The 15,049-nt window shown below is 45.9% G+C and overlaps 1 protein-coding gene across 2 annotated transcripts in view; it reads right to left on the bottom strand.

Annotated features, from left to right (window-relative positions):
- The window catches only part of TRAPPC9 (trafficking protein particle complex subunit 9), a 491,769-nt gene that overhangs the window by 459,880 nt on the left and 16,840 nt on the right, over positions 1-15,049 (bottom strand). The window contains exons 4-5 of one of the 2 annotated variants that reach the window (XM_082720692.1): positions 13,456-13,584; positions 6,194-6,220 (exon numbers count right to left, since the gene is read on the bottom strand). In XM_082720692.1, coding sequence (XP_082576818.1) covers positions 6,194-6,220; positions 13,456-13,584 — 156 coding nt within the window. The remainder of the gene's footprint in view (positions 1-6,193; positions 6,221-13,455; positions 13,585-15,049) is intronic. The other variant, XM_082720693.1, reaches the window with a different exon arrangement.

Here is a 15,049-nt window from a genome sequence, read left to right as displayed (position 1 = left end):
AACAAAGTATTACATATAATAAAAGAGTTCAGCAAGCCTGCAGAATGTAAGACCAATATGCAAAAAATTAGTCGTATTTCTATACACTTGCAATGAACAATCTGAAAATGAAATTTAGAAAACCTTTTCAGTCACAACAGCATTAAAAAGAATAATAAATTCAGGAATAAATTTAACCCCCCCAAAAAAGCATAAAATGATACTCTGGAAATTCAAAACATTGTTGACAAACATTAAAGAAGACCTAAATAAAAGGAAAGATCCCATGTTCATGGGTCACAAGATTTACTATTCTTAAAATGACGATGCTCCCTGGGGGATCCACAGATTCGATGTAAACCCTGTCAATATCCCAGCTGGAGTCACTGCAGAAACTGACTAGCTGAATCCTAAAATTCATAGGGAAATTCAAGGGCTCCATAATAGTCAAGACTAATTTGAAAAATAAGAATGAAGTTGGAGGATTTACACTTCCCAATTTCAAAATATATTACAGCTTATAAGGAAATTATCACTAATTGTTAAATTTATCTGCTTGTCTTAATTTTCTAAATTCTCCACAATGAACGTGACTTCTATAATAAAGAAATATAAGGTATTTTTTAAAACATGCACACCCTTGGGGCGCCTGGGTGGCGCAGTGGGTTAAGCTACTGCCTTCAGCTCAGGTCATGATCTCAGGGTCCTGGGATAAAGCCCCGCATCCGGCTCCTTGCTCAGTGGGGAGCCTGCTTCTCTCTCTGCCTCTGCCTGCCTCTGCCTGCTTGTGATCTCTGTCTCTCTCTCTCTCTGTCAAATAAATAAATAAAAATCTTTTTAAAATAAATAAATAAATAAAACAGGCACACCCACTCGTCAAAAAAATGCATTAATTATAAAGAAGCGAACAAACGGGGTGCCTGGGTGGCTCAGTGGGTTAAAGCCTCTGCCTTCAGCTCAGGTCATGATCCCAGGGTCCTGGGATCGAGCCCCACATCGGGCTCTCTGCTCAGCGGGGAGCCTGCTTCCTCCTCTCTCTCTCTCTGCCTGCCTCTCTGCCTACTTGTGATCTCTGTCAAATAAATAAATAAAATCTTAAAAAAAAAAAAAAGTGAACAAACACCCAGGGAAAAATAACCACCAAAAACAAGAGTACATTTAAGTTCTCATAAACTGAAAACTTAAAAGTACAAGGACATGAAGTTTTTAGGGAGATTTACAACATATTAAAACAAATTAATTTTCAAAAATTCTAACTGAATAATGAAAACTCAAGAAATGAAAGAAAATCATATTTCATAGCCAACTTCAAATATATGGAGAGGAAAGGCCTAAAATCACAATTCTTTTAACTCTGACACTAACTCAGTATAATGAGAGGAAAATCTTTACCTAGGAAACAGTGAAATTCTGAGCCTAAGACAGGATAAACTCAGCACAAACTGCACTAGACAAAGTGATGATTTTTTAAATAGAATTCTAAAGTTAGAACACTGCTGAAAAGCTAAAAAATTTTCCCAAAAAACAGATAGAAATAGAGAGGAAGTCTATCCCATGTGGCATCCAAATGCAAGTTTATTTTTGTTTACTCTCGGCTCTAATTACTTTCACCGAAGCAGAATATTTTAATTAAGATAAATAATCAATATTACACTTCTCTTGTCAAGTCTCGTTAATGAATTCACTCTGCTATGTAACCATAAGATATCTAGAATGGATCTAAAATTAGTGAAAATAGCTATGTATGGCTTCTGGAACTCTTCTCAAAGTTCCAAGCTTTTAAAATAGATCTGAGAAGTATTTCCAAATTATCTTTTCCCTCGTGAAACAAACAACAGATATTGTTTTCAAAATTCCGTTACTACAGATGATGATTCACGATCACCCTCATTTGCTGGACAAAAAGCTCTATCTGGACACTGCGAGCAGACAAAATGGGAATACGGAAGACAATGACCCTATTCTGAGAGACTTAGAATCTGTCTCAAAACCGGAGTTTTTTATTTCACTGGTTAGCAAAATGAAATCAACCAAATGCTTCTTTGAATGTTCTGTAGTCATGACTCTAGTTTTAGTGTGATGAACAGAAGAGGCTGAAGCTTCACTTTCTCGGGTCAGTCAGCAACAGTCGTTGGTGAGTAACGCAGAAATTCACTGACAGCCATGCTTCCCCCTACATTAGACCTAAATAAACCTGCACTGAATTCTGCACAGTAATTCCCCCACTGAGGAAAAAAAAATAGTAAGAAATAGTAAGAAATCAATAACCAGAGAGTTTTTAATAAATGATTCCTACAGAAAGGAACAGAATATGGTGGTTATGAGGACAGATGCTGGAGACAAACTCATGCATCTGAATTCCCACATCACCATTTACTAGCTGTGACCTTGAGCAGGTCGGTGAACGTCTCTGCATCTCAATTTCCTCATCTACAAATGAGGCATAACAACAACACCTATTTCCTAAAATTTCTGTAAGGTTCAAATCACTTCATATGGCAAGCTTATATACAACACCTTGTATCTTAGATATGACACTAAAATCACAAGCAAGAAAGAAAACACAGATAAACTGGACTTCAACAAAATTTAAAACATCTCTGCTTCAAAGGTCACCATCAAGTAAGTGAAAAGACAACACACAGACCGGGAGGAAATTTTTAAAAATCATGTATCAGATAAGGACCTGTATCCAGAATACAGAAAAAGATGTTACAATTCAGTAACAAAAAGACAAATAACTCAAGTAAAAAATGTCCTGTAAAGGATCTGAATGGACATTTTTCCTAAGAAAATATGCAAATGGCCAATAAGCACGATGAAAAGATGTTCAGTGTCATTAGCTCGAAGGGAAAGGCAAAACACAGCTACAATGAGATACCACCACTTCACACTCACTGAAGCGACTGTGCTCGAAAGGGTAATAATAGGTGTTGGCAAGCTCGCAGAGAAACTGGAAGTGTCATACACCACCAATGAGAACATCAAATGGCACAGCCACTTTGGAAAACAATCTGGCAGCTCCTCAAAAAGTTAAACACTGAGTCACCGTATGACCCAGCAATTCTATTTACTAGGCTTAAACATAAGAGAACTGAAAACATACGTCCACACAAAAACTTGTTTGTTGAATGTTCACAGTACCATTACTGATGACAACCATAAAGTGGAAACAAACCAGATGCCCATCAACTGATGAACGGGTGAACAAAAAGTGGTCTATTCATACGGAACAATATTGCCAGCAGTAAAAAGAAAGGAAGTATTGATTCATGCTACAACATGGACAAACCTTGAAGACGTTATGTTAAGTAAGTACAGTCACAAAAGACCACTGTTGTATGACTCCATTTCCACAAAAAGTCTAGAACAGGCAAACCCGCAGAGACAGATGAGTGACTGCCTAAGACTGAGTGGGGAGTGACAGCTAAGGGGCATGGGACTTTCTACTGGGGTGATAAATGCCCTAAGACTGACTGTGGTCATGTATGTACAACTCTGGAAATGTAGCAAAAAGCATACAATTGTGTACTTTAAAGGGGTAGACTGTATTAAAGCTGTTTAAGAAAAAAAGCACTTAGAACAGTGCCTTCACACAGTAAGCACAAATTGTTTATTCTTTTACAGGCAGAAGAAAATCCCCTCAATGTGAAAATGGGAAAGCAGATTTGAATTAACTGAAATTGGCCAAAAAAGTCATTTCCCTTAAAACAGTTGCTGAATGGACAGGGCATATTCAGAAGTGACAAGAAATAAAACAATCTGACACCATGAAGCATTCTGTTTCAAATGCAGATCAAGTCTCGGAAGCCTAGCTGCCAGAAATGACTAGCAGAGAAGCTTGGTTCTTAAAACAAACTTTGGAGCAAAAGCACCCAAAGACTGTCAAACTCTTTCCCTTCTGGTCTTTGAAAAAGTTGTAGGAAAAGCAGGAAGGGGAAAAAAATTCTGAAACAGGTCATTTTGAATAGTATATCTATATAAGTTTCTAAAAATAAAATGGAATGATGCAATTCTGTCAAAACTTCATATGGATGGGTTTTCTAAGGGACGGAACAATTTTATAACCCTGAGGAGAACGTTCAGTGTTCAGATGTAGAGACTAAGGAGACTCGTACCACATTGCTCCTAGCAGTCATGAAGTGATTCCCTACCAACCCATTTGCCAGGGTTTGAACAGCAGAAAAGAAACTGTTGCAGAGGAAAACTTTCCCTCTACCCTTCAAAGGTTCTTCTGATTGGTCTAAGAATTAAACTGACATGAAACAAATTAACAAAAAATCAAATTTAATTTATTTGGGAACCTCACATACACGAGGGCACAAAGACAGGTAAAAATGAGAGCATCTATGCCATCCTGAGCTAAGGAATGGGATAAGCTTGGGGTTTTGAAAGGGAGGAGCACAATTCACAGGGCGATAAGAGGAAAAGTACAATTTGGTAATTAGAGATACACCCAGCCAGACAGATGGGTCATTCAAATAAAATTTATCTCCAGTAAAAACTCTTATTCTGGGAAAGACGCCAAATTGAGATTCTTCTGGGCAGTTAAGGGAGAGACAAATGTTTCTCTTGATCCCACGGAGTTTCAGTTGCCTTCAGCTCAAAAGATTCCACATGCCAAAGAGGCACAGTTTGGGGAGACCTGCTCTGAACTCCCTCAAGTCTGATGCCTGAAAGATCAGACCTTAGTAAGTGAGGAAGAGGCTGTGGTCAGCCCTGGCACAAAAGCCCCCATGAGCAGAGGCCAGAAGGCAGAAGTGCCGTGAACTGGAAGGTAGGGGGAGAGAAGAAATTCAATATTGCACTTGCTCTCCTTGGGAACAAAGATCAAGTCCATGTTTCTCTAATTTGGGAAGGCTGCAGGAGATGCCCTCAGACACCCAGTGCTGTTTCCCAGTTCTTTCCTGCCAGCTCCAACCTCTACAGCAGGATCCCCACACATCCCATATAACAAAGCCTGCAGACGCCTCCCACTTCTACCCCAATACTCTAGAATCAGTTTCATCTCCATTCGACCTTATTTTGAAAAGTTTCAGATATAAAAGAGATGTATTTTTTTTTTAATCTCAAAACATGACTGGTTTTCTGATAGCTAAAAGCCACTTCTACTTGGTGTAAACATCTAATTCTCCCGCAAGTAGTGGTCAACACAGTAAAATTCAGTACTTTCCATCAAGAATAACTAGCCAGATTGGACTCAGCAACTTCTACTGGCCAAATACCAATGCAGCCAACATTGACCTAACTGTTCATCTCTTTCAGCTGGGGGGGAGGGGGTGTCATTCAGTTCTTCAGCCCAACCCCAAATTATTTTCTCATCACCAACTCAGGTCTCCTAAAAATAAAACAAAGCCATCTGTTTTCCTTTCTCTATACCTTCCATAAACCCTAATAAGAAACTAGTACCACTGTATGTCAATTTTATCCCAATAAACTAAGGAGGGGGAAATTTTTTAAATTAAAAAAGAGAGAAAGAAAACATCAGTCTAGAGGGAGGATTCGACACAGATGTTAAAACAAGAATCTGCAAACCTGAAGCTATTTCATTTCAGAATGGAGACACACAATGAGATGAATATAAACGCACCAGTCACAAAACATTTATTAACACGGCTGTCTGATTTCTGTTCTTCAAAAGAAAGAAGTTTTTCATTTCTTTTTATTTACCTTTGTCATTGATTCTAATTAACCCAGAAAATAATAGAGCTCATTATGAAATAATTAGGTACTGCAGTAAAAGAGATTTTGCTATATTAATTACAGAATTAAGAAAAAAAAACCCACCTCCGTAAAAAACACAAAATTTCTTTCTCTGTTAAGAATACATATACAAAGATGCAATCGAGAATTGAAATTCACATTGAAAGGGCACAAACCACAAAATCAGAGCAGAGTCATTACCATGAACAAATTCGAAATTAACTGGACAAGCATGCTCAATGCATTCAAAGAATTTTAAATCATTGCAAATCATTCACTTAACCATGCTGGAGGAAGAACTCCCCTGTTCGACAGACAACATAAATCAACAGGGTGGCCCATCAGACAAGGACCAAACAATAATCAGGTTTTTGACAGTTCTGATTTAAAGTTACTTAAATCAGAACGTTCCAAAGATCACAATCCAGAAATTTTAACCATTCATTCACACCACCATGAAACAAGCACTTAAAAAAAGAACCAAAAGAAACTAAGCACATAGATCATGTACCTGGGTCAATGAGAACTTCCTGTGCCCCTGGAAGAAAGAACAGATTACGGTCTTTTATTTGGAAAACAAAATTACTTTCAAAGACAACTACTAATCACATTTCTTGATTCACATCGCCTTGTAAAATCTGAGGCACTTCTATCCGATCAGGAGAGCAATTCTGAGGATGAGTGTACCACCGGTTAGTGCCGTTTTACTTTAGGAGGAAAGAAAAAACAGGGGCCATTCCTCCCACGCTGCACTGTGGAGGGCCTCTTGCCTCCTGCCCTCCCACCCCCGAGCACACACTCCCCCAACCTCCTTAATCAAATAGGAGAATTTCTTATTCCCACAGTTAAGCCAAATGACAAAGGTGTAATCATTTGTTTGTGCAAATACAGGCCCACAGCTTGGAATGGAGGGCAAAGTTATCGCAAGGAACTTGGCGGCATCCCCCCGAAATCTCACACGCATACACTCGTTCACACCCGCACTCACTGAATTCCTGGATGCTTCACAGGCTAAGGACCCCCAGCTCACAGAAGGTAGAACACAAGGAGTTCCCTCCGTTATTACCAAGAAGCTCGATCGTCTGCCTGACCACCCAAGTGTCCGTGCAATCCAATTAGCCTTCTCTGCAGAATGCAATTTCCTATGACGGCAAAACACACCCTGAGGAGTACTGGTTCCAAGAGTAGTGTTTATCGTTAGCTACAATCATTTTTAAACATGTTAGCAAGATGCAAGAAGGTATGTCCCAGCGACACGAATTCTTATTGAAATAGTGCAGTTACTCAATCCTTTCTGTCGAGAATAAGTCCCACAGTCCTAAGAGCTACTTGGCGTGCTGCGATGTCTATATTTAAATGCAGATAAGAACTCACTGTAATCTAGAAGGCACGATTATAATAAACAAACAGGTGCTTTCTGTTAACACCAACCACACGCCAAGCAGCGTGCTTGACAGCCAGCGCGTGTGACTCTCCGAGCAGCCCTGCAAGGGAGACAGCGATGACTAAGGCCGCAGGGCTGCGGAGCGGAAAGCGGTCAGAGGAGCCAGCCCACCATCACTCTGCCCCGACCTCCACGCTGCGGGACCACACAGACGGACCTGCCCTGCGGGGACACTCAGCTGCATGACCGTTGGGGCATGCGGGGTTTCCAGATAACGCTAGAAACTTTTTGTTCGGTGTGAAACCGGTCAGATACCTTACGATACCTTACACGGCACCAACCCGTGAAGTAGGGGGCTGCCTGGGGTTCCTCCCTGCTCTGCTCATTCTCGCCATCACGGATATTTAACCTCTCAGCTCAACCGGTGATGAACTCGGCCCCATACGAAGGGCACCCCAAAGGCAGAGCTTTCAAAGTTCTCTTGTTCAACATGTAAAAATCTTAGTCTCGTGGCTCACACAGGCGGCCAACTCTCACTTCGCATTGGTGTGGATGCATCGCCTGAAACCACCCTCTCCTGCCTTTTAAATCCGGGTCATCGAGTCTAACGGCGGTCGGTAAGCCACGTGGCGCAGACAGTCTTCTCAAACAGCAGAGGAAACGCTCAGCTGTGAACAAAAATGGACAGCATCTCCCAAATGGACTTTAACCTCTAAGTGGACTTCCTGGAAGCCTTTCATTAGCTCCTTCTAGGCACTGAGAGTTTTCAGATTGGGAGGAGAAGCCCGTGGACTTCGCTGTCTACTATCTGGCCTAGTCAGAAGGGCCCTTGTCCTATGCGGGTGGGGGCGGGGGAACAATGCTGTCTGAAGAAATCACGCGGTGAGAGCCAGGGTGGCCTCCAGCCAGGTCTGCATGGGCGGAAGTACCTCGAAGTGTGCAGGGACGGGACGACCAGCATCCTCAGGCTCCAGCAGACGGATTCCACATGAACCAAACTCCTAAGAAACTCACATACGGAAAGTGGAGGTTGGACTTACTAATGCAATAGAAGACATAATCATCAGTCAGACCAAAATATCACAGTTCAACAATCAGCACTTTTCTCCTCAACGGCCCAATCACAGGCAGGAGGTGACGTGGTGAGCACGAACAGAAGCCGAACAGGAAGGGGTTTTCCTAGATTAGCTGGGACTCCCTTTCTGTTTTGGAGTAGACCTGCTGCCTAGATGAGCGATCAAGGCTGACCACGGTGACAGTCCCGGTCTCTCACAGTCAACACTCTGCCTCTCTTTCTAGACTGGCTGAGCCCTGACTCATGGATAGCTGCCCCTGCTGATCTACAGACAGGCTGACGCCCTGAAGCCAGCCTCTGGGAGCCAAGACCCCTGCTCTGACACCTGCTAGCTCTGTAAGCCTGGTCAGGTTACCTACCCTGTCTCTACCTCGATTTCCACATCTGTAAGATGGGCACAACTGTGAGGGTGGAAGGATGACATTGGTACAACCTGGCATTCTCCTGCATCCCTAAAGCTCGTGGAGAATGGGGCTTTATCAGTATTAAAGGTGCCCGTTGTCTCCACTTGCCTCCTCTTCCCTCCTGTCTCCCAGCGGGCTGGTGGGGAAAACAGGAGTGCAACGACTGGGCCCCCGGAAGCCCCAAGAGATGCTAATTAACACAAAGTTCTGTGACTTCTGGGTTCAGAGTGACCACAAACTGGGCCCATCTCTGGGGCTGCTGCACAAGTCTGAGCACAGGAACTGCTGACTCTCCTCAAACCGTTCCCTCATTTCTTAATTGCATCTTGCTTCCGAAAACCATCATTTCATATTTCAAACCCTTAGCAATCCCCCGAAGACTATAAAATGATGGCTTCATGCAGAAAAACAGCCCAAGTTCACGAGCTCTTTTATGAGATAACCACTGTGCTAAACACTTCACAAATTTCTCTCTGATCCTCCCAATTCTGCAAAGCAGACATTAGCATCCTTGTGTCTCGGAGGAGGAGGAGGCTCGGAAAGCACGGACTCGGGGTCCCAAGGACGAGTGGTGGCGTGCGCACTGCCACCCGATCAAAGCACGAGGCCTGGTCCCTGCAACCAAATCACCCCCCACTGATGAACACCCGGGACTCCGCGTTCTCCCGCGTCCAGGCACGCCGGGGAGTGTTTGTTTCTACCTCGCTTACGAGAGCCTGGCTGACGGGTCTCTACCACCAGAGGAAAACCCACTTTCCCTGTTGTTCACGCAGCTGAAACGTTCACACCGAGATGACGGAATAAAAATGAGGAATAACTGGAACACCCAGACGTGATGGACTCTGTACTGCTCCGAAGCATTAAACAAAAAACCCCGTTAGAGGAGCGTGGGTCAGGTCCCTCACAAACGGGAAACTGAAGACTCGTCACAGGGGCAACAGCGCCACCTATGGCCACAGAGCGGCGCCCCGAGTTGCTGGGAAAGGGGCCGCCCAACTCGCCGGCGCTAAGAAAAGCTGCGTGAGGTTGCCAAAAACGGGCTGCTCAGGGACCTCACCAACAGCCGCGCTAGCACCCTCAAAACTCCGCTGTAGGAAGGGGCGCTGTGTTCAGCACTTAATCGGGAGCCTTCAACAAGACACAGGCTCATGGAAACCAACCTTAGCGGGAAGGGGTCCTGGGCATCCTGTCCAGCGCCTGCATTCTCAGGGGCCTGAGGCCCAGACAGTCTGTCCTTCCAGCCCTCAGCAGCGAAGCGAACCCCTAGTCCTCGCGTCTCGCACCCTACCAGCGCCCACCAGAGCTACGCCAACCTGGACGCGCAGAATCACAGCTGTTTTCCCCACAGCAGGTCGTCTAAGTGTCTTGTACTTCCCAAAGAGCCGGTGACTAGAAATCATACAACTGTGTTAACATACAAAAATGTTTATTTTCACAGTAAAACAGCATGAGATGCCCCCCTTTTATTTCCTCTGTTTAAAATAAAAGGACAATGTCAAATCAACATTTTGATTTTTTTTTAACCTATTAAGAGTACAGAAAAAAATCAAAATTTTCTTCACTCACAAAAAAGAGAAGCTTATTCCCTGAAAACAGCTCAATACCCATTTTCTAAACATATTGACTATGGTCAACATCCTAGCAATTTAAAGGTTTAGTGAATGAGTTCAAGGCAATATGAATTCTGAGTTGTAAAAGCATACATTCTATACAAAAAATCATCAAGTCTCCAGCTTATGGCAATTTCGCCCTTCTCCCACCTTACTGGAACGACACCAATTTCATCCAAACTTCCTACCGCACTAAGAACTGCCACCATATCCATATCACGTTAAGTCATACTCGGACTATCAGACACACGCTGCTGAGCAAATCGGAATCAGACCAGAAACAGACTGTCCCCTTCAGTCTTCCAAGCTGATACTTCTAGATACTCAGCAAAAGTTTACTAAGCACCTCCTAGGTGCTTTGTACACAAGGTAGCCAACTCTCAAAATCGCACAAATCAAGTGACACTCACAATCCACAAGCGAGGAAGGCCGACAAGCCCCAAGTCCCATAAAACCTACATAGTCATCATCAGAAAGAAGAGTCTAGATTGTTGCCTTCTCTCAACATTCACTAACTTAATCTTTCCTTCCGAAGTCTTGACTACATAAAGCCAAGTCTAACTTTTTCTCCCAATAAGCATCACCAGAGAAAAACAAGTACTAAGTCATTAGCAACGTCTGGATTATCAAAGGCACTTATTTTCTGCACCAACATCATTTTTAAAATGTTTTATTTTTAGTGCGTATGGGGCTAAAATATTAACTTTTTACTGTGTTGGCAGAGACTAAATCAACCTCAGAAGTGTCCAAGTTCAATCTATGCCCCTCTGTCTCACAGTCCCCCTGAAATCTCTCCTTTCAAGCCGCATCAGGCTGAGACCACTGAAGTCTGGCACCGATGAACTCCCTGATGTTCAGGAAATCAGTCAGTGGGGCTGGTTAGCGGAGCAACAGAGCAAGGGCCTGCAGTCAGACGAGCCTGCCCCCCCCCAGGCAGGCCTCAGCCCTTCACGGCATGGGGCCAGGGACGCCTCTCTTTCGATGTCTTTCAGCCGTGATCCCTCGCATGCCCAAAGCAGACACGGATATGTGCCCTCCCACACCGGCCGGGAGGCAGGATGCAAGCACAGCACTGAGCACAGCGCCTGGCCAGGCAGGCAGGTAGGGAATAATCCGTAGCTATTTTGTTGATAATGATGATGGTGATGATTAATGAACCAGGACAGGCCAAAGAGAAGAAGTAACCCCTGAGAAGAAGCAACTACAAGTCAATAAGCATTTATTTTCAGGTTGATTGCAGAACGTACTGGTGATTTTTTTTAATAAACCAAGTTTTGTTCATTTATTACACAGACTTACAGGTTCACACACAAGTCTCCAGAAAAAAAAAATCTGTGGCCTCTAACTTCTGGATACAAAGAAATTTTAAAGAAGAAATTTCAGACAAAAGGGAGAACTAAAGCAAAAGGGAGTGTGCGGACTACAGAAGTCTTTCGCAACCACAGTGACTCGACCGGAGGACATGTGCTAGAGATCCAAACGCATGACTTCATACCATCCACCCTAACGCTCCGGCTGCCGTGGCCACTAACAGTTTTCCAGGGCCACGGAAGGTGGGTCCGGGTCTTCCATGTGTGCGTCTCACACACCTTCAAGGGAACCCTACAAGGGAAGTACTGTCACTATCTTCCCCATCTCAGAGACAGAGAAACTGAGGCACCAGGAGAAGGAACAGTCCAGGTTATGATGACAGTAAGTGACATCTGCATTTCTGCTGCTGAGAAAGGAACTCGAGGGAGAATGTTAGGTAATCAGGCTGCCTGGCCCTCACCCAGACAGCAGATGCCATACACCCCTGCCGTAAGATGAGGGGCCACAGACAGACAAGCCTGAAGTCACCGTCCAAGATAAGTCAACACGTGAGACGGAGCACAGTGACGGACGTGGACCCCTCTCTGTGTGAAGGGTGGGACCGGCGTGCTCTGTCTGCCCTGGCCTGGGCTTTACCGCACCACGTTGCCATCAGCCATCACCAAAAGTTGGAAAGCCTGAGCCCTTTACACTCTGCGGAGCTAAGGAGAAACGCTTCTCTACTGCAGACAAAGCAGCGTTTCAAACAAAGTCTAAACCTTTTCTTTGCCTACATGCAGCAAAGGGGAAAAATGAAACATTTCTCTAAAAAGTGTCTACAGAGTCTCACTAATCATATCCGTAGAACAGTCTCAACACATGAGAACTCTTCAGATCACAGGGGGAACCACCACCTCCAACAAAAGGCTCCCAGAGAGAGCACGAGCCAGTCTTCTCAGGAGGAAGCAAAGCCGGCTGGGGGGAGATGGGGGGGACCACAGCAGGACAGGCAAGACTACAACCAGGAGGATGCCCAGCGTCCGCACAGCAACCCCAGTGAGCGTCCAAGCACAGGAGAGGGAGGCACGGCCAGCCTCAGACTCCGCATCCTTCTCACCCCTTCTCAGCCTGCTTCCCTTCCCCACACACAACTGGGAGACCACGGAAATCGTGAGGCATGCCGTGCTGAAGAAAGACGAAATCAATCTTCCAGAACCATTACAGACCCACCTGTAGCAGTCCTACAAAAGATGCACCCGGTTCCAGCTGTGCAGCCACGGGAAACCAGATCCTAGAAGCCTTCTACACTCTCTGTTGGCCACGGGAGAAGGTGTAACTCAGCAGACCACACACTCAGGCCACTTCCCCAGCCAACACACATTAGCCCCCAGGGGCTTTCTCTGGGGGAAAAGGTGTCCAAACATCCCACCGATCAAAACACGCCTAGCAACTGTGTTAAAGCCTTGCCCCTGGGACCTGTGCTCTTACCTTCACGACCGAGGCTACTACAGGTCATTCAGTAAGGGTCAAAAGGGTCAAGTTCATGGGACAAGCACTTGTGACTCTGCTCCTCCAAAGATTTTTTTCCTCCTCACGGGTGCTGACAAACGTAAGGAACTCGAGCATGTTAAGAGAATCTCGTCAAACCAGAAAATGAGGAACAGCCCAGGCCCTGAACTCCCTACTGAAGTCAACATCTGAGACCAGCTTCCCTAAATACACAAAAATTAAGAAAAAGACCCAGGCACAGAACTTTGAGGTCAGGCTACCAAGAAACTTCATTCAAGTGTTCCAGAAATCAACCAATCATTGCAATCCATGAAGAGTAAGATTCCATAAGCACAATGTGCAATGAACGTGGAAGAGAAGTCTCATACAAGATCCGTGACTCAGCCGTTATGTTTTATCTGAACATTTCTCAGGTGGACCCAGAGGGAAACTAATACGCGAGCCCCGCCCCCTGCTTCTGACCCAGAGTGAGTCTGGGCGGGAGGGCCATACAGCGCTTACCTGGCCGGTGTCTGTTGGCTGCTTCCGCAGGAAGTGAGCTGCCCTGGAACCTCCGCGCTCCAGTCCTGCCCCCAGTCCCGCCAGGATAGTGGTAGATGACAGAAGCGGAACACAGCCCTTCAAGGGCAGCTGGGTGGGGAAGAAAAGCACGGTCAGTCAAGTGAGTGGCCCATCCCGAGCTCGAACTGCTGTGGCTAAGAATGATCCGAACAGATCAGTTATGCAGAAATGTCCATTTTTCCCCCAAAACAAAGATCGAAGCTACAGATCACTGGTTTGGTTACAGACAGGAACGTGCCACCATCGCCCTTCCCCAGGGCCGGCCCACGCAGGCAACACCAAACCCTCTGGGGAGACGCCAGGCCTCACTAGGAGGCTGACACACACGTGCCTCGGGCCGGCCAGCTCGTCCCTCTGACCGGCAGCTGAGCACTCACGGGGAGGCAGGCTGTGTGCCCGATTCCGGCGCTACGGAGCTGGGCGGCAGAAAATGCCCCGGTTGACAATAAGCCAAAACAAGACCAGCAAAGCCGGACCGCAACGCCCCGTCCCATCGCACACCCTGCGTGCACCTGGCACCCTCGGGGCCAACACACGCGAGCCTGTCTCCTCCTCAGAGGCAACCTCGTTTTGCTCTTCCGCGTGGACAGTTACAGCCACGTCCTGCCACGTCCTGCCTCGGCGCCCGCCCCATTGCTGCAGCGGTCCTCAAGCGTCGTGGTCTCAGCACCCTTCGACGCCGTGGAAAATCACCGAGGTTCAGAAAGACCTTTCCCCTGTGCCGAGCACACCTACAGATGCTCACCCCATCTCAAAATAAAACTAAGGAAACATTTAAATATGTGTTCATTCCATATAAAATCACAGTAAGCCCACTCCGTGTTCCATGCTTAGGAACACTAATTCCCAAAACAAAAGCACACTGGCAGAGCCGCACCATTTTACACTTTTACAAACGTCTTTAAACATCTGCGAGGGAGCTGGGCTCTCCTGTCTGCGTCTGCCTGGGACCCCCTCCGAAGCCACAGGTCGCGGAGCCTGTGGGAGAGTGCTACAGGCCTAGGACAGGCTGCGGGAGAAAGCGGCCATCCCCACCCTGGCCCCACGAGCCCCGCCGACGGGCTTATCGCTCTGTGGCCCCCCACATGACCGGGGCCCATTCTTCCTGGGTAAGTGTCTGCTGCCAGGGCCGTGACGTTCTGGCTTGCTGGGGTACGGATACAGTCTACCACCCAATCTCTAGCCTCTTTGAGAAACCACATTCTGAAGTGGAAAAGCCCATTTTAAGGAGCGCCTGGGGGCTCCGTCGTCGAGTGTCTGCTTTGGCTCAGGTCATGATCCCAGGACCCTGATCCGTCCTGGCGTCAGGCTCCCTGCGCAGAGGGCAGCCTGCTTCTCCCTCTCCCATTCTCACTGTTCCCCTTCTCACTGCGTCTCTCTCTGCAAATAAATCTCTAGGGAAAGAAAACACACAGAGTCCATTTTAAGAATGTCTGGCATTTAAAGTGCCCCACAGTAAATGCTAAACACTCATCGAAGAGCTGACTTCATTTCCTCATTCGGACTTGTAGCCCGGCTGCCCGGCCGCCTGACT

Source organism: Mustela nivalis (assembly GCF_964662115.1).
Source record: "Mustela nivalis genome assembly, chromosome: 2".
Taxonomy (NCBI): Eukaryota; Metazoa; Chordata; class Mammalia; order Carnivora; family Mustelidae; genus Mustela; species Mustela nivalis.
The sequence above is the reverse complement of the archived record's forward strand: the minus strand, read 5'-3'. Positions and strand labels throughout refer to the sequence as shown.